The sequence below is a fragment of the Lemur catta genome, chromosome 19, assembly GCF_020740605.2.
Source record: "Lemur catta isolate mLemCat1 chromosome 19, mLemCat1.pri, whole genome shotgun sequence".
Classification (NCBI taxonomy): domain Eukaryota; kingdom Metazoa; phylum Chordata; class Mammalia; order Primates; family Lemuridae; genus Lemur; species Lemur catta.
Genome location: NC_059146.1, coordinates 24,568,580 through 24,596,272, shown reverse-complemented (window position 1 = coordinate 24,596,272; position 27,693 = coordinate 24,568,580). Strand labels below are relative to the sequence as shown.

The 27,693-nt window shown below is 41.5% G+C and overlaps 1 protein-coding gene across 1 annotated transcript; it reads right to left on the bottom strand.

Annotated features, from left to right (window-relative positions):
* Positions 1-9,161: 9,161 nt before the first annotated feature.
* Positions 9,162-27,693, bottom strand: LOC123623884 (binder of sperm protein homolog 2-like). Its single transcript, XM_045531291.1, has 5 exons — positions 27,582-27,693; positions 24,633-24,665; positions 15,033-15,173; positions 14,644-14,791; positions 9,162-9,284 (listed from the first exon to the last, which is right to left on the bottom strand). Exons 1-5 carry the CDS (start codon positions 27,637-27,639, stop codon positions 9,278-9,280), a joined length of 387 nt encoding a protein of 128 aa, XP_045387247.1. The 5' UTR covers positions 27,640-27,693; the 3' UTR covers positions 9,162-9,277.

The window sequence follows — 27,693 nt, the reverse complement described above, 5'->3', positions numbered from 1 at the left end:
TTCAGAGTTATAGAAAAATTGCAAAGAGAGTACAGAGAATTCCCATAGTCCAGACTTTATTCCGATTTCCTTCATTTTTACCTAATGTCCTTTTTCTGCTCCAAAATCCCATCCAGGACACCGCAATTACACACAGTCGTCAAGTCTCCTCAGGCTTCTCTTGGCTGTGACAGCTTCCAAGACTTTCTTTGTTTTTGATGACCCTGACAGTTTTGAGGAGTACTGGTCAGGTATTTTGTAGAATGTCCCTCCAGGGGGATTTGTTGGATGTTTTTTCTCATAATTGGACTGGGTTCATGGGTTTTGGAGAGAAAGGTCATAGCAACAAATACCATTATCATCACATCATACCAAGGGTACATACTGTCAACATGGCCTAGCACTCATGATGTTGATCCTGGTCATCAGAGGTCAAGTTTTTCAGATCACTGTCACTTCCCTTTTCCCCTCCTCCCTTTCTATGTGAGCATATCTTAAACATAAATTCTAGGCTTGAGTATATTCATAAGGTCACATTGTATCAACCCTAATCAAGAAACCTTCTACAGGTCGGGCGAGGTGGCTCACGCCTGTAATCCTAGCACTCTGGGAGGCCGAGGTGGGAGGGTCGCTTGAGGCCAGGAGTTCAAGACCAGCCTGACCAAGAGTGAGACCCTCATCTCTACTAAAAAATAGAAAAATTAGCTGGGCATAGTGGTGCGCGCCTGTAGTCCCAGCTACTTGGGAGGCTGAGGCAAGAGGATCACCTGGGCCCATGAGTTTGGGGTTGTAGTGAGCTATGATGACACCACTGTACTCTACCCAGGGTGACAGAGCAAGGCTCTGTCTCAAAAAACAACCAAACCAAACCAAACCAAAAAAAGCTAGAAGGAAATTGAGAAACCATAAACTGCAATCTCTTGAGCAAAGAACTTTCTTTCATTACACAGATATGGGGGTGGATTTATATTCAACTCTTACTGGGCTACAAGATCCAGTGTTTATTTGCCATTTAATCATTAACATACTGGGAATTTATTAAGTACTTTCAGATTTTAGGCATCAAGTTGAGAAAATTCTTATATCTACCACATTGAAAATTCAAACAACTACTGTTATTTCCTTGGTCCAGCACTTTTGGCTCCCAGTGGTGGACCATGAGGGCCAATAGCTTCACATTTGCATGCAAAAAGCCAAAAGGAGGATGCCACCGGATGCAGGGTATACTGATTCTAGGAGTACTTGGAGAAACATCTAGAAATGGTTTCTGCCGTTTCCACATGGGCTTCTTTCCATGAGCTGAAATGAAAATCACCTAATGAATGATCTAAATCCCAAATTTGAAGGGGACAGTGTTCAAATTCGAATATTTTATGAACAAGAAAACAATTGCCATCTCTTTTTTCCTATTAATTCCTGGGCAGGCTCAATGGATTGAGCAGTTATGTGTCAAACTATGTACTGATAAATGTAAATCTCAGCCTTCTCTTGGTCTTTTTGTAGTGCTGGGGGTGGGGAGAAAGACAAGAAGACAGGTCACATCTAATATTATTAATATATCTCAAAGATGAGTGGAATTTAGTCAGGCTAAGAGCTGAAAATATACATGTGCTCTATCTAGGCAGATAGAGGAATCTATATATCAATAGCCCAGCCTGGGCAACATAGTGTGAGACCTTCTCTCTACAAAAAATAAAAAAATTAGCTGGGCATGGTGACACATGCTTGTGGTCCCGGCTACTTGGAGGCTGATCAGGGAGGATCCCTTGAGCCTGGGAATTCGAGGTTGCCTTGAATTGTGATCACTCCACTGCACTCCAGCCTGGGTGACAGAGTGAGACCATATCTCTTAAAAAAAAAAAAATCAAACAGTTAAATTTTACCAAACAGTTAAGTTACTTTTGTTTCATATCTTAATATTGAGAAACAACTCTAGATAGTGATGATAATAATTATAAGGACACTGAATGGCCAATAATTATTGAGAGCTAACATGTCAGTAATATTCTGAAGCCTTTACATATACTATACCATTAAATTGCTGCACTGATTATATGGATTGATTTAGAAAGATATGTACCTCACCTACTCCACATCCTGTGAAGAATAAGACACTGGATACAATTGTTAACTTTATTGGAATGACTTTGCTAACCAGTAGTTGAGTGAGATTCTCACCCAGTCCCTGTGACACTGCACTCTATGCTCTGTACGGCACTATGGTTATCCCAGGTGACATCCGAGCCCATGCTCTGTACAAGATTGCCATTGTGCCACGTGACACCTAAGTTTGTGTTCCGTACTGACTACAGTTATTCCTTATTGAAGGTCAAGTTTACGCTGTGTATGGGATTTTATTCATAGCTATCCTTGCTCTCCACAGGAGAAACTATTTTGGTGCCTGCATAAAGTTGTACAACTAGTATTTTACTGGGTTGTTCTTGGTAATATAGTCTTTTTTTTTTAAAAGCATATTTATAAAAAATAAAATTTATTATATAGAAAAGAGTAATTTTGATTTTTCTAGTTATTATGTACATTATTTCTATTGCCAGTTCATTCTAGTGTGCTAGTGTGAAGGCTATTGTTCCTAATAATCAGTAAGGATAAAATAAATGTCATTGTATTAGAACAGAATATATATTTTTTAATTTATTATTTTTATTTCAGAATATTATAGGGGTACAAATGTTTTGGTTACATGAATTGCATTTGTACAGTTTGAGTCAAAGTTATAAGTGTGTCCATCACCCACATACTGTGCATTGTACCCGTTAGGTATGAATTTACCCATCCCTTCCTCTCCTCTCCCACCTGGTTGGTTTCTGATGAGTTTTATTTCCAAATGTGTTGATCAATTAGTTCCAGTTAATGGTGAGTACATGTGGTGTTTGTTTTTCCATTCTTGTGATACTTCACTTAGAAGAATGGTCTCCAGTTCCCTCCAGGTTAGTACAAGAGGTATTAGTTCACCATTTTTTATGGCTGAGTAGTACTCCATGGTATACATATATCACATTTTATTAATCCGCTCATTATTGATGGGCACTTGGGTTGTTTCCACATCTTTGCAATTGTGAATTGTGATGCTATAAACATTCGAGCACAGGTGTCTTTTTTAAAAAATGTTTTTTTTTTCCTTTGGGTAGATGTCCAGTAATGGGATTGCTGGATCAAATGGTAGGTCTACTTTTAGTTCTTTGAGGTATCTCCATACTACTTTCCATAGAGGTTGTACTAGTTTGCAGTCCCACCAACAGTGTAAGAGTGTTCCTATCTCTCCACATCCATGCTAGTATTTGTTGTTTTGGGACTTTTTGATAAAAGCCATTCTCACTGGAGTTAAGTGATATCTCATTGTGTTTTTGATTTGCATTTCTCTGATTATTGGAGTTGTTGAGCATTTTTTCATGTTTATTGGCCATTAGTCTGTCTTCTTTTGAAATGCTTCTGTTCATGTCTTTTGCCCACTTTTTAATGGGGTTGTTTGATGTTTTCTTGCTGATTCGCTTGAGTTCTTTGTAGATTCTGGTTACTAGCCCTTTATTGGGTGTGTAGCAAGCAAATATCTTCTCTCTTCTGCAGGTTGTCTATTCGCTCTATTGATTGTTTCCTTGGCTTTATAGAGCTTTTTAAGTTAATCAGGTCCCATTTATTTTTGTTGTTGCTCTGATTACCTTTGGGGTCTTCTTCATAAAGTTTTGGCATGGCATGAACCAATATAATCAAAAGGTAAGTAAGTTGTGAAAATGTTCATTATGCATATCATAACCAAAGTGCTAATTTCTCGTATTTATAAAAAGTTTCTGTAAAATGATAATTCAAAATATAAAAAGCTAATAAGAACATGAGTATAGGTCATAGTTCATAGTTTCTAAAAAATAAGAATGGCTCTTAAACATACAGAAAGATGAGAAAAAACTCATAATAAAAGACACGCAAATTAAATGACATGGAATTAAATGGTACTTACCAAAATATAAAAATCCAAAAGGTTTGATAGCATGACTTATGGAGATGGTGTGGACCAGGCATTTTCTTTCATTTCTGGTGGAGGTGAAGGTGGATACAGCCTTCAGGGTAGGCAATTTTCAACAAATATAAAGTATGATACTTTTCTCCTTGTAATTCCTCATATAGGAATTTATCCTAGAGATATACTTGTGTATGTTCAAGAGACATGTATACAAAGTTAATAAATGCAGCATTATTTGCAATAAAAGGTTGGAAACAGCCAAAATGGCCATTATTACTGTATAAATTATGGTCCTTCTATGCACTGGAATACTCTGTAGGTGTATAAAAACAGCAACACACCCGATGAGAAAGGGCTTCCAAGATAAATTTAAAAATGAATGTAAAAGAATCTGTATTTTGCATGACTCAAACTATACATATGATCACTTCAGCATTAAATATCTCTGGAAAGATTAAAAATAATAACTATAAAAAAAGACTTATCTAAATACTGTGGAGAAAGACGTGAGGTTAGAATGGTGTCTTTGTCATCCTGCAAGAGTTTGTTTTACGGTATGTCACTCACCGTGATGGACAACTTATTTTCTTCCCTGATGGGAGATGTACTCTACCCCCAAGAGCTAAATAGCATGAGTACATGGGACAGGGGAAGGCCAGCGAAGTGGGCAGGCAGTACTTACGGACAGAAAAAGAAAGTGACCTTCAGGAATAGCCTGATTGGTAACATCCGGGTGTTTGTCCTGTTTGGACATATCTGAGTGGTTGGCCTGGGCTTGGCGCAGAGCCCAGCTGCTATGATTGGCTGAGACTCAGATACTTTCCACAAGAATATCCCATCAAGTGAGGTTGCAGTTTGTTGACATATTAAGTTAGGTTATTGTTTGCTACATACGGAAGCAGCTTTAGGCAAAATTTAATTTAACAGATGAGTTGCTCAAATTTTCAGGAATGTGAGTGCAGAAAGGCCTCAGCAGTTGAGGTGTCAGGAGCAAAATGTCTTCAATCAAGTAGAGCAACCTGAAATTTCAGTGGATCATGTCTGAGAGAAATGCAGCTAAACTCACATATATAAAGTTAAGTAAGAGTGAGTGAAAAAAATGCTGGTTCTTGCTGTTTTACTTACACATGCTTTCATACATACTAAGGAACTATTACTGTATTATCTCTAGAGTTGGAAAATGGAGTTGAGTGTGGTTAAGGGTTTTACTAAGTCATGTGGCCACAAAGTGGCAGAGTTGGGATTCACACCCAGGCAGTGTCATGGCGGAGTCTGTGCTTGTAGTGGCTGGGATTGTGGCCTCTGGAAAGATATGTCCATGTTGTAACCTCTGGAACCTACGAACATGAGCTTATTTGGAAAAAGGGTTTCTGCAGATAGAATGGAGTTAAGAGTCTGGATCAAATGATCCCATTATTGGGCATATACCCAGAAGAACAAAAGTCATTCTTTAACAAAAACACCTGTACCCGAATGTTTATAGCAGCACAATTTACAATCGCAAGGATGTGGAAACAACCCAAGTGCCCATCAATCCACGAATGGATTAGTAAACTGTGGTATATGTATACCATGGAGTACTACTCAGCTATAAGAAATAACAATGATACGACATCTCTTTGGTTCTCCTGGAGAGAGCTGGAACCCATTATACTAAGTGAAGTATCCAAAGAATGGAAAAACAAGCATCACATGTACTCACCAGAAAACTGGTTTCCCTGATCATCACCTAAATGTACATCAGGGAAGGATACCAATTGGATATCAGACTGGGATGGGGGTGGGGGGAGGGGATGGGTGTATGCCTACATGATGAGTGCGTTGCACACCCTCTGGGGAATGGTCATGCTTGAAGGTGCAGACCCGGGGAGGTGGGGGGGGGAGGGGATGGAGGTATGACTACATGATGAGTGCCAGGTGCACTGTCGGGAGAATGAGAACGGACGCGCTTGGGACTCTGACTCGGGGGGATGGGTGGGACATGGAAAATGTATATAACCTAAACTTATGTACCCCCATGATGAGCTGAAATAAAAAAAATATATATATAAAAAAATAAATAAATAAATAAATAAAAAAAATAAAAAAAAAAAAAAAGAGTCTGGAGATGGGATCATTCATAATTATGTTGTGGGCCATAAATTCAATGACGCCTGCATTTAGGAGGGACCAGAGAGGAGAAGACAGGGACACACAGAGGAACAGGCCACATGGAGATGGAGGCAGAGAATGGAGTGTTGCAGCCACAAGCCAAGGAATGTCCACCACTGTAGGGAGCTGGAAGAGGCAGGCAGAATCCTCCCCCAGAGCCTCCAGGGAGAGCCCAGCCCTGCTGACACCTTGATTTTGGACTTCTGGCCTTCAGAACTGAGAGAATAAATTGCCTTTGTTATAAGTACGTTTTAAGTATGTGGCGATTTGTCATGGCAGCCATGGGACACTAATACAGGGCTCTTTAGTCCCACGTGTCAGCGCTTCCTCCAGAACTATGGGAATCTTCCCTGTGAGTTGACATCCATCAGTTCCATCCTGCAAAGCTGAAGTTGTCTCACACCATCTGAATCTCACACCTCCCTGGGGGATATTTAGGCTGTCGAAGCTGCCGGGAGGGGAGAACAGACAGCAGAGACAGCAAGTTCTCGATGTGGAATTCCAAAGTTCTCTTCTGCATGATCTTCTAACTACACATACGAAATTAACCCACAACACTGTTGCATCTGAAAGACATCTGGAGACGTTTGTGCCATTTTCACACGCCTTGCCCAGAAATCTGTAGACTCTGCACGTGTTCCCGCTGATGCAACAGTGGTGAGTTTGAACATTTCAGCAGTGGGTGGGAAGAAGGACAAGGAGGCCTGGGGCCATTCTTTGCCCAGCGACGCGCCATTTAATGTCCCTTGCAGATCAAGTTCCATCTCTGCTTTGGACAGAATGTTCAGACACCCGGGAGACAGAACGAAGCGCCAATCTGTACTCCTCACCTCATTAACCTTGGCAACACTCACGCAACTCCCATCAATACACAGAATGCTATCGACTTTTGAGATACTAGTGGATATTTTATTATTGTCTTGCCATGTTTGTAGGGACCACGTTTGCCGAGCTGAGTAGGAGCTGCATGACTCCTCCAGGAGTGAAGGACCCTGCTTTCCTATAAGGAATTTCCCACAATCCCTTGCTGGCTGCCACAACCCCATCATGTGTCTCCACCCCATCCCTGGTCACTGAGGCCGAGAAACCTCATGACAGGCCATGTGCAAACTGGAGAACCGGGGAGGCCAGTAGCGTGGCTCAGTCCGAGTCTGAAGGCCTCAGAACCAGGGAAGCTAATGGTGTAACTCTCACCTGGAGGTCGAAGGTCTGAAAATCTGGGAGCCGCTGAAGCAATTCCCAGAGTCCAAAGGCCAGAGAACATGGTATTCTGACGTCCGAGCACACTGAGAAGGGTGTCCCAGCTGCAGAATACAGACCACCTTTCCTCTGCCTCTTCGTTCCATCTGGACCCTCAGCCGACTGTACTGTGCTCACCCACGCCGAGGGGGGGATCTTCCTCTCTCAGGCCCCTGCATCTAACGCCATTGTCTTCTGGAATCACCCTCGCAGATATACCTAGAAACAATTCATGCTTCACCAGCTACCTGTGTATCCCTTTACCTAGCGTAGTTGACACTAAAATAAACCAACTGAGGGACATCAGTACATTCTAGGAGTGTAAAGCCATTCTGAGATCAAATGTTTGAGAACTGTTGTGCTAGATTTTTGCTAATTTAGCCCTCTAAAGGAAGGTCTTCTGATTTGAGCAAATTTGGAGTACATTTTCTTACCAGTACAGAATACAAAGAAACGATTGTTATAAAACAAAACAAAACAAAACAAAACAATTCATGGATTACAGAAGGGGAATTTTTTGGTGTGTGTGTGACAGACACTAAAGATATAGAAGTCACAACCAAAGCTTGGTGAGGAACCAGAAGATCTGGTTTCACCCTAGTTTTCCACTTACAGTCTGGGTGGTCATGGGAAGCCACCCTGACTTCAGTTTCCTCACCGTCGTGGTCTGTTTTGCAGCTACAACAATATACCACAGACAGTGTGGCTCATAAACAACAAAGATTTATTTCTCACCGTTCCAGAGGCTGGGAATTCCAAGGTCCAGGCAGATTTGGTTTCTAGTGTAGGCATCTTGGCTCATAAATGGTGTCTTATAGCTGTGTCGTTACCTGGTATAAGGGGTGCAGGGTGTCTCTGGGGGCTCTGTAATGAGGGAACTAATCCCATTAGTGAGAGTTCTACCCTCTTGACTTAATCACTTCCCACCTAGGCTGAGGTGGGAGGGTGTCTTGAAGCCAGGAGTTCAAGACCAGCCTGACCAGCAGCACAGTGAGACACTGTCTCTACAAAAAATAGAAAAATTAGCTGGTCACAGTGGCATGCATGTGTAGCCCCAGCTACTTGGGAGGCTGAGGCAGGAGGTCACTTGAGCCCAGGAGTTTGAGTTTGCAGTGAGCTATGATGATGCCACTGCGCTCTAGCCCAGGGAATAGAGCAAGGCTGTGTCTTAAGGAAAAAAAAAAAAAAAGAAAGAAAAAAATGTTTGGGAACTAGACAAAGGGGACGGTAGCACAATATTGTGAATGTACGAAATTCCACTGAACTGTTCATTTTAAAATGGTCAATTGTATGCCATGTGAATTTTACCCAAAATGATTTAAAAATATATTTTCTACTTGAATCCAAATGATGAGCACTGTCTAGAGAATGGACACTCTTGAAGCTCAGATTTGGGGGGATGGGGGGCATGGGCAATATATATAACCTGAACTTTTGTACCCCCATAATGAGCTGAAATAAAAAAAAATAAAAATAAAAATTTTAAATTCTAATATCAGGGAAAGCTTGAAGTTCTCTGAGACTTTCTTTAACTTGCCGAGAATTATACTGTTAGCAATTCATTAGGATCTTTTACAAAAAATGAAAACTCTATGAGGTGACAGTTTTGTTAATTATACTGATTTCATCATTCCATGTTGTAAACATGTATCAAAATATCCCATTGTACCCCATAAACATATACGATTATTGTTTGTGCAAGTTCTTCCCTGCATATGCCCTGCTGCGTCCCTACTCGGACAGGGACAGCACTGTGCTGGTCACCACTGAGCGCTGGCTGTGGCTTCTGTTCGAGGAAAGGAGTCATCCACATGGCAAGGAGACCAAATCTTTATTGATCACAATGTTCAGGATCGGAAAGGATAGAATTCTGTTTTGACAGGCAGACGCTGAATCTGTAACTTCTGTCTCTTCAGGAACACCAAGACTTATCTAAGTACTGCAGAGGAAAAAGAGAGGTTAGAATTGGTGTCATCATCTGCTACCCTGCAAGGGTCCCTGTCACAGTCTGTCAATCACCCTGATGGATAATTTATTTTCCTTTCTTTTATTTTTTGAGACAGAGTCTCACTCCGTCACCTGGGCTAGAGTGAGTGCCGTGGTGTCAGCCTAGCTCACAGCAACCTCAAACTCCTGGGCTCAAGTGATCCTCCTGCCTCAGCCTCCCGAGTAGCTGGGACTACAGGCATGCGCCACCATGTCCGGCTAATTTTTTTCCTATATATATTTTTAGCGGTCCATATAATTTCTTTCTATTTTTAGTAGAGACAGGGTCTTGCTATTGCTCAGGCTGGTCTCGAACTCCTGACCTCAAGCAATCCTCCCTCCTCGGCCTCCCAGAGTGCTAGGATTACAGGCGTGAGCCACCGCGCCTGGCCTATTTTCCTTTCTGATGGGAGATCTGGTCTACCCCCAAGAACTAAACAGTGAGAGTAGATGGAGCAGGAGACGAGCACAGGAACATGAGAGATCAGTGGTCTGAGAAGGGCATAAATATTTCTTTCTCACTCAAATACCATTATTGATTATTTTAATGACTACATCAGTTATACAGTTCATTATTTGAACAAAATTCATTAAATTGATTATTTTCAGGGTTAAGAAAGTTGTTTAAAGTGGGCAGTCTCATAATGTTGATGGGGATAATTTGGAATAATTTAAAACATACACACACACACACACACACACACAGAAAATTAACATGTACATATCTGCTGACTCTGTGATTTTACTCAACTCTTCTAATAGGAGTGAAAAAACCCCAATTGCAACATTTCCTCCAAGATCAATGTAGAAGCTACCCACTTGGTCATGGCAGTATCAAAATATTTAAAGCAATTCAATTATACTTTAATAGGGAAATGCTATATGTATATTTATTTTATGAACATATATTATTTATATGGTCACATGGAAAATCTCCGTAATGTATATTAAATGAAGATCAAGTCTCAGGTCATAGGGGATAGTATAATTCATTTATGTTTGATACGAACTTCGAAACATTTACGTAAGTGTAAATGCAGAGAATGAATCTGGAAGAATACATCCTGAATTGTTAGTTTTCTTTTCTGCTGTGAAAGGGAGTAGAAGGAGAAGAGGAAATTATTCCCTGTATTAATGTGTTATTTCAATGATTAAATGAGCATTTATTCATGTATTAATTGTGCATATCAAAGTAAATATTTAGAAAATAAAAGCAGTGCATGCATGATTATAAATATTAGACGGTCTGTAAAGATACGTTAAGACCGTGAAACTTGCCAACAATCCAGTACAAATGTGACTGTTAACTAACATTTCCTCATACTTATCTGCCTAGAGAATTTTTCCCCTATATTTATAATATAACTGTTTGGGAGCATTTAAAAATTTTTGATGTCATTCCGGCAACATGGATAAAACTGGAGGTAATTACGTTTTTTAAAATTCATTTATTTCAGCATATTATGGGGGTACAAATGCTTAGGTTACATATATTGCCTTTGCCCCGCCCCAAGTCAGAGCTTCAAGCATGTCGGTCCCCCAGACGGTGTGCACTGCACCCATTAGGTGTGAATACACCCATCCCCTCTTCCCCCCCGTCTGCCCGACACCTGATGAATGTTACTACTCTATGGGCACTTAAGTGTTGATCAGTTAATACCAATTTGATGGTGAGTGCACGTGGTGCTTGCTTTTCCATTCTTGGGATACTTCACTTAGAGTGCGCTCCAGCTCCATCCAGGATAATACAAGAGGTGCTAGATGACCTGTTTCAAACTTTTTGGACCAGGGCAGTGAAAAAGAAAGAAAAGAAGGAGGAAAGAAGAGAGAGATGAGATGTCTGTTTTTAAGACTCTACCCTGTGATAGTTAATACCGAGAGTGGTCCAGGAAAACAGGCATAGGGTGGAGACCTGGACCTGGATCACCGTGGTGGCACCCAGGACTCCAACACTGGTGGCAGTTGGAAAACAGCCCCTTGTGCAAGGTGATGGTTGGATCATTAAGACCCTTCCTGGCCTTGCACTGGGATGGTGTGCCTGGGGAGGGGCACGTGCTGGCTCGTGCCACAGCTCAGGGACTTCTCAAAGTCCTGAGGACACGGTAACTGTATGAACGGTGGGATTGGATGGCTATTGCTAAGCACCACTCATGCCCTAGTCTAAGGTAACAAAAAGCTGCAGGTGAGCATCAGGCAATTGAAAGCAGGTGTGGAAACCAGCCAGGCTCCCTGGCATTTTACCAAGAAGTAAAGCTGCAAACCAGTCCAGGAATAAACCACCGTTAGCTGAACTCCAGAAAAGGTTAAAGGCTCAACAAAGCCAGTCGGGGGAGAAACGGGACTCTGGGCACACATGAAACGACTCAGTTGCTAAGTCTGGGTCATTTCTAGAGACCCAGAAAGAAAGGTGAACACACTTGCTGGAGTCACGATGTATACGGGGAAAAGCAGTTAGCTAGATTCAGATAAAATCTAGCCGATTTCAGAGATAAATCTAGGAGTCTTGATCTCTGTGCCACTGATGTTGTGGAAAAAGACTCCAAAGACATTATCAAATGAATCGTTCTTTTTTTTTTTTTTGAATTTAATTCTTCATTCACATGGCATTTATTAAGCGTTACTGTGGCCCTGGCCTTTTAGGCACTGGCCGCCCCGAAACTGACACTGTACTGAGAGCCACAATCAAAGCGCACAGGGCGGGGAGGGAAAGCTTCGTGTGGACAAGAGGAGGGGGAAGAGGGAGACTTCCCAGACCTGCATCCTCTGAGGACAAATGTGCAGAGTGGGCGGGCGAGTTAGTAAGGACACGGAAAACCGGCTTCCGAGGCTCATGAGACTGGTGTAGCAGCCGCGGGAGCTATTTCATAGCAGTCCAGCTCTCACCTGTGGCAATCGCTTTCCAGGTGAGTTCATCAGGCTACCCCACTCTCCTCCTCCCCAGCGGCCGCCCCCCCAGGCCCCCTCTCTGCCCTCCCCACAGGCTGTCCGCTGGGTCCCCATCTGGGCCCCCTCTGTGCCCCCTCTGTCCCTCACAGGCAGGCCCTACCCACTCAAGTGAACAGTTCTATGAGGTCTCTGTTTTGTTTTGTTTTAGCAGGGGTCTCCCACTGTCACCCGGGCTGGAGTGCAATGGTGCATTTCCCAGCTCACAGCAACCTCAAACTCCTGGGCTCAAGCGATCCTTCTGCCTCAGCGTCCGAGCAGCTGGGACTACAGATGCACACCACCACAACCTTTCTATGAATTTAGACAAATGTAGAGCTGGGGGTAGCAAATGAACACTGACTTTGACCTCCACTGAGTATGGGGGCTATTTGGGGCTTCATCTCGTAGAGGCTGATTGGCTAAGATGGTCTGCCTCTCAGTGTTCAATTCCACATCCATAATGCAGCAATCTTGTTGGAGAGAGAGCTAATCAATGAGAAATCCACAATAGAGCCTCTAGTAGGTGCTCATTTAATGGTGCCTGTTTGTACGTGGTCTCTACATAATGTCTCATTGAGATGATGGGATTTGACACCTGGGTTTGGGCATAGCCTGACTCCTAAGGCTGTCTCCTCCTTTCTGTGTGGGTGTCATGATTCCTATCGTCACCTCTTGAGGTCATGGTGAAGGTTACCTGAGATGCTGTACCTGGCATGGTGGCCAGAGTATATTGAGCACTCCCTAAAATCCTACTCAGCCACAAAAAACAATGGTGATCTAGCACCTCTTGTATTATCCTGGATGGAGTTGGAGCCCATTCTATTAAGTGAAGTATCACAAGAATGGAAAAACAAAGGCCGGGCGCGGTGGCTCACGCCTGTAATCCTAGCACTCTGGGAGGCCGAGGCGGGTGGATCGCTCGAGGTCAGGAGTTCGAGACCAGCCTGAGCAAGAGCGAGACCCCATCTCTACTAAAAATAGAAAGAAATTATCTGGCCAACTGAAAAAAATATATATAGAAAAAAATTAGCCGGGCATGGTGGCGCATGCCTGTAGTCCCAGCTACTCAGGAGGCTGAGGCAGTAGGATCGCTTGAGCCCAGGAGTTTGAGGTTGCTGTGAGCTAGGCTGACGCCACGGCACTCACTCTAGCCCGGGCAACAGAGCGAGACTCTGTCTCAACAAAAAAAAAAAAAAAAAGAAAAGAAAAAGAAAAACAAGCACCACATGTACTCACCATCAAATTGGTATTAACTGATCAACACTTAAGTGCACATATGGTAGTAACATTCATCAGGTGTTGGGCAGGTGGGAGCGGGGAGGAGGGGTTGGGTATATTCACACCCAATCATTGGGGCACACACCATCTGGGGGATGGGCACGCTTGAAGCTCTGACTCTGGTGGGGCAAAGGCAATATACGTACCCTAAATATTTGTACCCCCATAATATGCTGAAATAAAAGAAGCAAATACATAAATATGAATAAATATATAAAGAAAGTAAGCCCAGAAGCCCAATCCAACCACCAAATCTATCTTTGTACGGCCCAGGAGCTAATGGTTTTCTAATTTTTAAATGGCTGACTCCCAAATAAATAAATAAATAAATGGTGACTGATATCTTTTGAGACTTGGAAATTACATGAGGTTCAAATTGCAGGCTCCACAGATAAAATTTTACTGAAACATAGTCACATTTACTTTTTTAAAACACATGTATATAAATTCAAGTGTTACAAGTGCAATTTTGGATTGCACTTCTATGGATAGATCGCATAGTAGTGACGTCTGGGCTTTCAGTGCATCAATGAGCCAAATAATGTACATTGTACCCCCCTTTTTTCTTTTGAGACAGAGTCTTGCTCTGTCACCCCAGCTAGAGTGCAGTGGCATCACTGTAGCTCACAGCAACCTCAAACTCCTGGGCTCAAGCAATCCTCTTGCCTCAGCCTCCCAAGTAACTGGGATTACAGGTGTGCGCCACCACGCCCAGCTAATTTTTCCATTTTTAGTAGAGATGGTGTCTCACTCTTGCTCAGGCTGGTCCCAAGCTCCTGAGCTCAAACAACCCTCCCATCTCGGCCTCCCAGAGTGCTAGGATTAGAGGTGTGAGCCACTGAGCCCAGCCAGTACCCGTTTTTGTTTTGCCTGTGGCTGCTTTTGTGCCACCACAAGGACAGAACTGTGTATTTGTGACAGAGACATATGGCTCACTAAGCCTAAAATATTTACTAATTATCAGGCCCTTCATAGGAAATATTGGCTAACCCCTGCTCTAAGCCATTGCCAGATAATCTTGATCCCAAGCTTCCCCTTTCATTAATCCAGAGGGTTCCCACGTTAAGAGATCCATAAGCACCCCCTTTCATCCTTCCCCAACCTCTTACTTGAGAGGAGAGCACTGCTTCCATTTCCTGTCTTTGTTGTAATTGAAGGTCAATGAACACCAACTCCGGTCCAAAATATAGCCTTCCTTGGTGCATTCGAAAATGAGTTTGTCTCCAAATATGAAGGGAAAGAGACACTGGGGGGGATCTGCAGATAATGGGGTGCAGAAGGAGAAGGATGAACATGGTCTTAAGAGTAGTCATTGCTGAACCAACACAGAACATCATGCTTTTTCTAGCACACTCCATTGTTTTCACAGAAGTCCAAATTATGTAGAAAAGTCAGGATTTGAACTCAGGCCTATCTGCCACCATAAACCATGCACACAGCTGCTATCATCTGCTTCCCGGTCCTGGGCATCCCAGACAGCCTGCCATAGGATACTCACCACCCGCCGTGCAGTAGCGCCACTTGCCTTGGAATATTTGGTCAAGAGAACACCAATCAAAGTCACTGTGGATGGAGATGCAACTGTAGTAGACTACATCGCCATAGGTAAATGGAAAGACACAGGGTTGTCTAGAAATAACTGGAAAAGGGAATACATGCCAAATGTAGGACAAGCTTACGAAGGGAATTGACTTTCAAATGCCCATCCCAATGATCTGCACCGTACTCAACCTTAACCCCTACATCCATATGTAGTTGGTCCCATCAACTGCCTTTCCTGTGTGCGACAGAAACATAAGGAGATATCGAAGGAAGCCTTATTTCAACCCGGAGCTGGAAGCAGGCTGGAATTGCTGGCTTCCTTTTTATGGAAGTCCTCTAGCAATGGTACACTTGATTTTCCTAAGCCAAAACTCTGGAGTCTTTCTAGAGTCTTTCCTCCATCTCCTAGAAAGATATATCTCTTAGCCCGCCAAAGTTAGCTCCTAAATATCTCTAAAAGTTCCCCGCTTCCCTCCCATACTTAATCACCACCCATCCTCTTGCGTTGCCTTGACCATAGCAATAACTTATTTCTGTATGTTCCCAACCTATTTGTTCCACCTGCTCTTCATGCTGCAGGGAGAATCTTTCTTCCTTCCTTTTTTTTTTTTTTTTTTTTGAGGAAAGGTCTTGCTCTGTCACCTGGGCTGGAGTATAGTGGTGTGATCATAGCTCACTGTAGCCTTGAATTCCTGGGCTTAAGTGATCCTTCTGCCTCAGCCTCCTGAGTAGCTAGGACTACAAGCATGAGCCATCACACTTGGCTAATTTTTTTTTTTACTTTGTAGAGAGACTGGTCTCAAACTCCTGGCTTCAAGTGATCCCCCTGCCTCAGCCTCCCAAAGTACTAGAATTACAGATGTGAGTCACCACATCCAGCCAATTATTCTTAACTACTAATCTGGCCCTGCCACTAATCTGTTGATATCCCATTGCTGTTAGGTGCAAGAAATACCATTGAAATGGCTTATTATACCACACCCTACTTAGTCTGGTCCTCAAATACAACTCTAGTCTCACCTTGGATCACCCTTCTTTGTGTTCTCTCTACTCAAACCTTGTAAAGTATCCCCACTGTCCACCATCTTTCTTGCCTTTGGAATTTACAGACGTGATCTTCTTTGCTTCACAGGAACTCCTCGTCCCTTTTGTTTGTTGACTCTCTTCTTATGTTGAACTTAAATGAATTCCATGGAACTTTCTTGAACATCCAGACAAAGCTGGGTTCATTTGTATTGAACTTCCTTACAAGTTACCTTTTCTTACATTTTGAAAATTTCTTAAAACTTAAAAAATTATTATGGATACATAATAGTTTTACATATTTATACATGTGATGTTTTGATAAAAGTATACAATGTGTGATGATCAAATCAGGGTAATTGGGGTATCCAATGTCTTAAGCATTTATCATTTTTTTGTGTTAGGAACATTCCAATTCCACTATTTTAGTTATTTTGAAATACACAATAAATTATTACAGTTCTAAATTATTATATAGTTGCCCTATTGGGCTACCAAACATTAGACCTTATTTTTTCCATCTAACTGTATTTTTGTACCCATTAACAATCTTCTCTTTGACACATCCCCCTGCCCCCGCCCACCAATGACCCTTTCCAGACTCTGGTAACCATTATTCTACTCTATAGTTTTGTAAATTCAATTTTTTATTTGTATAAATTTAAGGGATACAAGTGAAGTTTTGTTACATGGATATATTGCACAGTGGTGAAGTCTGGGCTTTTAGTGTAACCACCACCAGAATAATGTACATTGTACCTATTAAGTAATTCCTCATCCCTCACCCCCTCCCTCTCTTCTGAGTCTCCAATGACTATTATTCTGTGATCTATGTCCACGTGTACACATTATTTAGCTCCCACTTATAAGTGAGAATATGCAACACTTGACTTTCTGTGTTTGAGTTGTTTCACTTAAGACAATGACCTCCAGTTCCATCCATGTTCCTACAAAAGACATGATTTCATTCTTTTTATGGCTGAGTAGTATTCCATTGTGTATATATTAATAGATGTCCAGAAAGTATCCAGCCATGTAACCATTCTTGTTGTATTAACAGTGGCCAGATATTTTCCAGACAGCCCTCATATACGATGTTTTCTTTATCCATTCATGCATTGATGGGTGCTCAGGTTGATTCCATATCTTTGTTATTGTGTTATTGCTGTGATAAACATATAGGTGCAGGTCTCTGTTGATATAATGATTTCTTTTCCTTTGGGTAGATATTCAGCAGTGAGATTGTTGGACTGAATGGTAGTTGCACTTTTAGTTCATTGAGAAATCTCCATACTGTTTTCCAAAGAGGTTGTACTAATTTACATTCCCATCAACACAGTATGAGAATTCCCTTTTTTCTGCATTGTCACTGACATTTGTTAGAGGTCCCTGGATGATGCACTTGTGTGCTACTCTGAGGGGCTGACCCAGCCTGATATGGGCAGATACACTGTAAGTGTCTAACACTGCTGCTTTCCTGAGTCTCCTGCCTGACTAGTCCCCTGTGGTTGTCACTGGCAGTCCCCACGTTGCAGAGTGAGTGAATGCTCCACCTAGTTCTGTCAGCAGCAGAGATTGTCAGCCCAAGCCCGCTTGAGAGCTGCTCCACACAGATCTGTGGGCAGTGGCGTTTGTCAGTCTGTGCTGGCTTAAGCACAGCCCCACCCATGCCCGTGGTGGCAGTGATTGCTTGTGCTGGCTTGGGAGCTGCCCCACTCAGATCTGCGGGTGGTGGCATTTGTTGCTCTGTGTGGCTTGAGTGTAGCCCTCCCCCACAGGTGGCAGTGATTGTCAGTAGCACTGGCTTGAGAGTGGTCTGGGTTAGATCTGCAGGCATCAGCATTTGTTGGCCCTTGTGGCCTGACCGTAGCCCCATCCATACCTGTGGGCAGTGGCGATTGACAGCAGGCACCGGCTTGAGAGCTGCCCCACTCAGATCCTCAGATGGCAGCATTTTTTGGCCAGGGGCTGGCTTGAGTATAACTTCACCCACACCCTTGGGCAGCATGATTGTCAACCCCCGACAGCTTGAGAGCTGACCTGTTCAAATTCTAGGGGGTGATGGCATTTGTTGGGTGGATGCCAGCTTGACTGGAACTCTGCCCACACCCTCAGGTGGTGGCATTTGTCAGTGGGGCACCAGCTTGAGCACATCCCTGCCCATGTCCACAGGCAGTGGTGATTATCAGCCCAACCAGGTGCTCCAGTAGCAGTGGGGGCCTGTGGCTCCTGTCCACAGGACTCGTGAGAGTGCCTGGCCTCCCTGCTCCCTCCCCAAATTGGACTGGCCATGGAGATGGGGAGGTAGCAGCAAAGGATCTGATCCCTGAGTAGAGGCAGCACTCTGGGTCTAAGATTTTAAAGTGATGTCAGCTGCAGTGCCCAGGGACCACAGTGTCTAGTGGGTCACTGCTGTGCCCTCTCTACAGAGCAATGCCACTGCACAGTCTCCAGATAGCTTCCTATGTTTGTCATGTGTCCTTCTGCAGTGGAGGGTCCCTCCTGCACCTTGGATAGCAATGATCATGGGGGAGTGTGGAGCCCTGGGATTCCCCCTCTGTGCCTTCCCCATGTCTACACTTGTCTTCCCTGTGTATTTGCAAACTGCAGAGCAGGTCATATCTCTTCTTTCTGCTTTACTTTGGATGCCTCCTGTCACCTCTCTTTGGTTCACAGTGCTCTCTCTTACACTATTGATCTGAAGGTAAATATCTACTCACCATCTTTAGTCCTCTCTGTGAGAGCTGTGTGCAGGCTGCTTCTAGTCTGCCATCTTGGCCTCTCCTCCTGGGTTCTCTAGTCTGTTCCATTGAGCTATGTGTCTATTTTTTATACCAGTACCATGCTGTTCTGGTTACCATAGCCTTGTAGTATAATTTGAGGTCAGGTAACATGATGCTTCCAGCTTTGTTCTTTTTAAAAATTTATTTATTTTTTAGAGACAAAGTCTTGCTCTATCACTCACGCTGCAGTGCAGTGGCATAATCATAGCTCACTGCAATCTTGAACTCCTGGGTCCAACCAATCCTCTTGCCTCAGGCTCCTGAGTAGTTGGGAATACAGGTGCATACCACCACTTCCTGCTAATTAATTTTTTTTTTGTAGAGATGGGATCTCACTATATTGCCCAGATTGATCTCAAACTCTTAGCCTCAAGTGATTCTCCTGCCTCGGCCTCCCAAAGCACTGAGATGACAGGTATGAGCCACAATTCCTAGCCATCTTTTTGCTTAAGATTGCTTTGACTATTTGGGCTTCTTTTTGGTTTCACGCGAATTTTAGTATTGCTTTTTCTAACTGTGAAAAATGATGTTGGTGTTTTGATGGGGATTGCATTGAATCTGTAGATTGCTTTGGGCAGTATGGTCATTTTAATGATATTAATTTTTCTGATCCATGAGCATGGGATGTTTTTCCATTTGTTTGTGTCATCTACAGTTGCTTTCATCAATGTTTTGCAGTTTTCCTTGTAGAGATCTTTACCTCCTTGATTAAATATATTCCTAGATATTTTATTTTATTTTATTGTAGCTATTGTAAATGAGATTGTCTTCTTGATTTTGGTCTCAGCTTGATTGTTCCTGGTGTGTAGAAATGCCACTGATTTTTGTGGGTTGATTTTGTATCCTGAACCTTTACTAAATTCATTTTTCAAATATGAGAGTTTTTTGAGGAGCCTTTAGGGTTTTCTAGGTATAAGATCATATCATAAGTGAATAGAGATAATTTGACTTCCTCTTTTCCAATTTGGATGCCTTTTATTTCTTTCTCTTGCCTGACTGCTCTGGCTACGATGTCCAGTACTATGTTCAATAGGAGTGGTGACAGTGGGCATCCTTGTCTTGTTCCAGTTCTTAGGGGGAATGTTTTCAACTTTTCCCCATTCAGAATGATGTTGGTTGTGGATTTGTCATATATGGCATTTATTACTTTGAGGTATGTTCCTTCTATGTTAGTTGATTGAGGGGCATTATAATGAAGGGAAGTTGAATTTTATCAAATGTTTTCTCACATCTATTGACATAATCATATGGTTTTTGTTTTTAATTCTGTTTATGTAGTAGATCACATTTATTGATTTGCATATATCGAACCATCCTTGCATCCCTGGCATAAAACCAGTGGTATATTCTGGTACGGTGGTATATTATCTTTTTGTTGTGCTGATTTGGTTTGGTAATATTTTGTTGAGAATTTCTACATCTATGTTCATTAAGGATATTGGTCTATAGTTTTTTTTTTTGTTTCCTTGGCATTGGTATCAGGCTAATACTGGTTTTGTATAATGAGTTAGGGAGGATTCCCTGCTATTAAATGTTTTGGGACAATTTCAGAAGTATTAGTACCAGTTCTTTGCATGTTTGGTAGAATTTGGCTGTGAATCCATCTGATCCTGGGCTTTTTTTTTTTTTTTTTTTTGGTTGGGAGATTTTTAAATTACAAATTCAATTTCACTACTCATTATTGGTCTGTTCAGTATTTCCCTTTCTTCTTGATTCAACCTTTGGAGGTTGTAGGTTTCCAGGAATTTGTCCATTTTTTCAAGATTTTCTTATTTGTGAGTGTATAGTTGTTCATAGTAGTCTCTGATGAACTTTGTATTTCTGTGATATCAGTTTTATTGTATCCTTTTTATTTTCTGATTATATTTATTTGGATTTTTTTCTCTTGGTATCCTTTTTATTTTTTGATTATATTTATTTGGATTTTTTTCTCTTGGTTAGTCTAGCTAGCAGTTTATCAATTTTGTTTATTTTTTCAAAGAATCTACTTTTTGTGTTATCGATTCTTTGTATATTTTTGGTATCCATTTCATTTAGTTGTGTTCCGATCTTTGTCATTTCTTTTCTTCTGCTAGCATTGGGTTTGTTCTTGTTTTTCTAGTTTTCTGAGGTACAACATTAGGCTGTTAATTTGTGATTTTTCTATTTTTTTTGATGTAGGCATTTAACACCATAAACTTCCCTCTTCATGCTGCTTTTGCTATAATCCAGAGGTTTTCATACGTTGTGCCTCTATTTTTATTCATTTCAATAAATTTTTCAATTTCCATTTCCAATTCGTTATTGACTCAAATATCATTCAGGAGCATGTTGTTTAATTTCCATGTTTTGTATAGTTTCAAGACTTCTTTATATTGATTTCTAGCTTTATTGTCCTGTGATCTGAGAAGATACTTGATATATTTTGATTTTTAAAAATTTACTGAGGCTAGTTTTGTGGCTTAACATATGGTCTATCTTGAAGAATGTTCTATGTGCTGAAGAGAAGAATGCATATTCTGTGGTTGTTGGATAGAGTGTTCTATATATGTCTGTTAGTGCTAATGTCCAATTTACATCCAGTGTTTCATTGTTGATTTTCTGTCTTGATGATCAGTCTAGTGCTGTGAGTGGGGTGTTGAAGTTCCCCACTATTACTGTATTGCTCTCTATCTCTTTCTTTAAATCTAATAATACTTGTTTTATGAATCTGGGTGCTCTGGTGTTGGGTGCATATATATTTATAATTGCTATATCCTCTTGTTGAATTGATACCTTTATTATTATACAATGACCTTCTTTGTCTTTTTTACTGTTTTTGATTTAAAATCTGTTTTATCTGACATAAAAGTATAGCTACTCCTTCTTGCTTTTTGTTTCCATTTGCATAGAATATCTTTTTCAACTCCTTTACTTTCAGTCTATAAGTGTTTTTATCAGTAAGGTGAGTTTCTTGTAAGCAGCATATGGTTGGTTCACTTTTTTAATCCATTCCACAAATCTATATTTTTTACATGAAGAATTTAATCCATTTAAATTCAAGGTTAATATTGAAATGTGAAGTTTTGTTCCTGTCATAATGTTAATTGTTATTTAATTGTTTTTTTGGATTCTTTGTTTCTTTATTTTCTCTGTCTTTTTGTCTTTGGGGTTTGTTGTAGTTCTGTGATGCTGCTATTTAATTTCTTTCTCTTCCTCCTTTGTGTAATTGTTTTATAAGACATATGAGTTTTATTCTTTCACGTGTTTTTATGATGATGAGTATTGACCTTTCATTTCCATGCTTAGAACTCCTTTAAGCATGTCTTATGGGACCAATCTAGTGGTGATGAATTCTCTCAGCATTTGCTTGCCTGGGAGAACTGTATTTCTCCTTCATTTATGAAGCTTATTCTGGCAGGATATAAAATTCATGGCTGACAATTTTTTTCATTAAGCACTCAGAAGATAAGATCCTAATCTCTCCTGGCTTGTAAGGTTTCTTCTGAGAAGTTTGCTGTTAGTCTGATGAGGTTTCCTTTACAGGTGACCAGATGATTTTCTCTTGCTGATTTTAGGATTTTTTTTCCTTTACATTGACTTTAGACAGTCTGATGACTACAGATCATGGTGAAGTCCATCTTACAATGTATTTTTCCTATTGTTCACTGGGCTTTTTGTATCTGGTTATCTAAATCTCTTGCTAGACTAGGAAAGTTTTCATCATTTACTTCCTTAAATAAGTTTTCTAAACTTTTTGTTTTCTCTTTTCCCTAAGGAATGCCAGTGATTTGTAGTTCAGTAACTTTATGTGTTCCTATACTTCTTAAAGTCTTGTTCACTTTTTTCTATTATTTTTTGCTTTATTTTTGTCTGACTGGATTAATTCAAAAGGCCTGCCTTTAAGTTCTGAGATTCTCTCTTCTCCTTGGTCTAGTCTATTGTTGAGGCTTTCAACAGCATCTTGTAATTCCTTCAATGAATTTTTCATTTCCAGCAGTGTTTTTTTTTTTTAAAGATATCTATCTCCTTGATAAATTTCTCACTCATATTCTGAATTGATTTTCTGATTTCTTTGTATTGGTTTTTTCCAGATTTCTCTTGGATTTCATTGAGCTGCTTTAAAATCAATATTTTGAATTCTTTACCTGGCATTTCAAAAATGCCAGGTGAGTCGGTGTGGGACCCACCTTCCTTTCACTCTTCTAAACCAGCAAGGTTCTCTCCCGCGTCTTGATGAAGGGATCAAATTGGGGCCCTCAGTAAAGCCACACAGGATTTGGCTTTAGACTGCAAAGCCATCCTGGCTGCAAAACTGGCAAAACCATGGCTCTCCAGCCAATCAATCTCTTTCCACTCTGGGGTCCCATGGAGGGGGAGAGCTCAATTCCAGTGCCCATGGCTGGAGGGCACTCCATACTTGCCTCTCAGCTCTGCTTATGGGGGCCCCTGCCCCACTCCAGGCCCATTACTCCAACCCATGGCCAAGACTCATTAATACCTGTGGCGGCCACCACTGCTAGGCTGCTGAATACCCCCAAGCTTGGCATGAGCCAAGATTGAGAATCACATCCCCCTATAGTATTCTGGGTCCAGAAAAATGCCTAGTATACTCTCCAGTTCCCTCCCTTCTTAGTCTCTAGGTTGGACTAGGTGCACTCCTGCTGCCTGGGTTGCACATTTCCCCAGTGGAAAGGTGGATTGTAGTGGGACACTCTCTCCTTCTTTTATATTGCAGCTTCACTCACAGTTCTCAGCCACACTCTTCCACAAATGCTACCTGCCCACCTTCTGTTCCCTGGGATCTAAAGTCTCCTTCCCTCTTCTATTGAATTCCCATGCTACTTCTTGAGTAAAGGTTCACAGTGTAAATCTCTACACACTATTTTTCTTCTTCCAAGTGGGTGAAGCTATCTATAGAGACTGAGAGTAGATTAGTGGTTGCTTAGGGATGGGGTGAAAATGGGCAGTGAATGCAAATGGGTATGAAGGATCCTTTTGGGGTGACGGAAATGTCCTAAAATTGGATTGTGGTGATATTTGCACTTCTCTGTAAATTTACTAAAAAAATCACCAAACAGTACACTTAAAACGGGTGAATTTCTTTGAATGTGGATAGCACCTTGATAAGGATGTTACAATTAACAAACAATCCACAAAAAAAGCAATGCTTTTTTAGAAGTTGAACTCATAGAAGCAGAGAGTAGGATGTTGGTTACCAGAGGGTGGTGTGGGATGGGGTGGGCTGAGGAATGGGGAGATGTTGTCCAAAGGGTACAAAGTTTCAGTTAGACAGGTTTTAGAAGTCTATTGCACAGTACAATGATTAGAATTAATAATAATGTATTACATATTTCAAAATTGTTAAAAGATTTCTAGATGATGGACATATCAGAATTTCTAAACTTTGTTTGCCATGTTATCAATAAATAAAATCATTTGCACTAAGAAAAAAAAAACATCACATTCTACCCTGTAAATATGTGCAATTATTATTTGTCAATTAAAAGTAAAAAATGGACACATAACCCTTCCACACGTGAATGCTGATGTTAATTCCAATGGAGAAGAAAGTCTTTTCTGGAGGGGCAGGAGAGGAAGTCTCAGTTTACTGAACTGGATCTTGAAATATATAATTTGGCTGCCATGACTAAGGAGAGCCTTTCATGTTGAAAGAATAGCAAAGGAAAGGGTCAAATGGCAAGAAAGTGCAAGGGACTTTCAGGAATATAATATTGTTTAAGGGGTGGGGGCTAACATTGGAGATACTAACAAATAGATGGTCTCCCTACCTTGACGTGGAGGGTGTAAATGAGAAATCAATTCTGAAAGAGAAAAAAATATGGGTAAAAATTAAACCATCTCCTAAAATACCCCATTCCCAGAAACATGGCTCTTAAAAGTACCTTGAAGTTCATGTAGCCAACTGTTCTGTTGTGGAAACGTCCACAATACCACATCTCGGATGACTTATGGACACTTCCAATTGGGAGATTGTGCATCTACCCACAAAAGCTCATTTATTCAGACGTGAACTGTGCCCGCACCACAGGCTTTTCTTTGAGTCAGCTAGAGTAAATCCACCTGCCAATGTCACCCAACTTTCACCTGTTCACTGGAATTCCACAATTCTGAGGTTCAGAGAGAATCTTCTAGCTTTAATCCATACGCCAATGTTTCAGGAAAACAACCTGTTTGTTCAGTGCCTGAGGCTGAACGTTTCCAGCAGCCTCACGATTTTTTTCCGCCTAAAAAATTGTGCTCTGTTCATCCTTGACCCTGTTTTGGAGAGTGTCTCTGTTGTAGCAACACCACACATGGAAACTGCTGTCTATTAGCATTAGCTACTGTTTACTTGGCAATTGCTATGTTCCAGTTGCTGTCTTCATTTGTTCTTCACAACAGCCTTAGGAGGGAAAGATTAGGATGTATAACTGTCTTCTCCTTCCCAATCCTAAACCCCCAAGTTTTACAGATACAAAAACTTAATGCACCAAGGGGCAACTCGCCAGGAGGCATGCAACTAATAACTGGTGGGAATTAGTTTGAAACTCAAGAAGAACGACTGCACAGACTGTTCTGAACCATCAGGCTATGTTTTTTCAAGGACATATTGCAGGTACTCAATTATGTTTATACTTTGAGTATAAACAGGATATTAATATTACCTTGGAAGTGCCACTTATCTGTGCAAGGGAATTAATCCCTTTGTGCTTGACTTTCTTTACCTTTGACATAAAGATGCTAATTCATAGGCTGTTGGTATTATTATATATTACATATATATTATAATGATATATGTTATTTTTGTATGTATTATCATGATCTCCATTTTGCAGATACAGAAAGGAAGGGTCAGAGAAGGAAATCGATTGCTCAAAGCCACAAAACTAAGAAGTAGTTGAGGTATCCTGGCTCCAGAAACGGAGTCTCCACAGTAGTCTTGCCTCATGGGGATGCTGCCACAAAGCTGGACCTCCTCTAAGTGCAGCGGGTGACAGTCATTTTAGGTTAAAGCCATGGGTGCCAATATTTTGTAATAAATGCCAGGAGCATAGATGCTTTGGGTGAGTTTTCTACTTTGTCCAGTCATAGAGCTCTTGGCTTTGCCAACACAATGGCTACTCTGTATAATTTTTCATCTTTATTATCTTTAATCGCTATAATCTTCTCCTGGTTTTACAGTTGAGAGAGCAGAGAGATACCTGTGTATGTGTTTTGTCCACACAGCCCAAAGCAGATGCAGCCTAGACTCAAGTTCAGTTCTGCCTGATTCCAGGACTGGGCTGTTTCTTTCAGACCACGGTGTCCTGGAAATGGCCCTTTGCCATTTCATCTACTAATATTGCTGAACACAATCAAATCCTTACAGATCCTCTGTCATTGTGCTTTATATGTCTTTATCCATCACATCTCTGGCCAAACATCACCATTTTACCATTTGGCCTTCCTCTTCCTCCACCAACATATCAAACAATGATGAAGACGTAACACCTTCACCATCACCACCACCACCATTGATTGGCGACGTAACAGCAGCTGCTGTGTTCTGGGAAAGAAAATAAAAGGCAGCCCTGACATCCGAAAGCTGCCCCGGCACTCAGAGCTGGCCGTGTTGTTCTCCCAGTGGACATAACAAATCTTACAGAGTAATAACCTCAGACAAGGTTGCTCCGAGATCACGATACAATGAGACAAAGTCAGATTGCTTCAGAATTTTGTGTAAACACAGGCAAATACAAGGTCCCTGGGCAACCCACAAATTACCCAACACCTTTCCTATCTTGGCTAAAATGAGTGATTGCTGCTTCTTCGCTGATTAAACTTTCTTCTGGTTTTAGTCTTTCTTCCCTACAGATAAGATTTAGATACCCAGTCGTAGAATTGTCCTCCTCTTTCTGACAGCATCCCATTTTGAGTGAATCCTTGCTTCCTGAAGTCTCCCACTCCAAATCACCCACTGAAAGCCCAAGTCGTGGAACAGGTTCTTTCTAGCAGCCTCTTACTTAGCTCCCAGGGTGTCTTCTCCCTGGCTGCAATGAGTGATGACTCCCGAGTGTTCCTCTGGAGGCAGGCTGGAAAGCATTGGCAGTTCCGAGGGTTTTTGCCTACCTTTTTCTACTTTAACCCTCACAACAGCTGTAACAGACAAAGATCACATGTTCGCTATTGAATTGATTTGTTTTCTGGGGAGGAATTCACATTTCAAGTGAGCGTTGCAAGGGAAAACATAAAAGTCCTCCCAGCCATCTCTGACCCATCACACTGTCACCCTCCCCACAAGTTACTGCTGTCATTCTTGTGAAACCTGTAGAGATTTTATGAATACTCAAGCAAGCAGATAAATTCATAACCTTTTACTCCCTTTTTTTAATGCAAAAGATAGCTTAGTCTATATACTATTTATTTTGTACCTTGCTTCCTTAACGACAGACCTTGGAGAACTTTCCAAAACAAAACAGAATAAGCTCCTTCTTTCTTAAAGATTGTTATTACTGTTTTATAGGTGAGAGGGCTGAAGCTTAGAGAGACAAAGTTACTTGCCCGATGTTCACCCAGCCAACGAGAGGAAGAATCAGAAGTCGAACCCAGGACTCGCCAAATCCTCTATTCTGTATCAACCCCCATGCTCTATTTCAAAGATACCACAGACCATTAATAGAATCTGTTTCCTGCCTGTCTCAACCCCTTCTTGCTCTGTCCTCTCCTCCTCCCATCCCTCACCCCCTTGGCTGCCTCACCTGCATTCAGCCTATGCATACAGACAGCCAGCAACACCCAGCCCGCCAGATGTCTCATCACCTCCAATTGCCTGCAGGTGGCATGCACCTCAGCAAACGTTGCCTCTGATTT

Bases quoted from the DNA above. Each gene is read 5' to 3' on its own strand.
- LOC123623884 (XM_045531291.1), bottom strand. From the start codon at position 27,639: ATGAGACATCTGGCGGGCTGGGTGTTGCTGGCTGTCTGTATGCATAGG. The intron at 15,174-24,632 runs GTAGGGAGACCA...TCCCTTTTCCAG, and splicing joins TTTACACCCTCCACGTCAAG to TTATTTCTAGACAACCCTGT. The intron at 14,792-15,032 runs GTGAGTATCCTA...CATTATCTGCAG, and splicing joins GCGCTACTGCACGGCGGGTG to ATCCCCCCCAGTGTCTCTTT.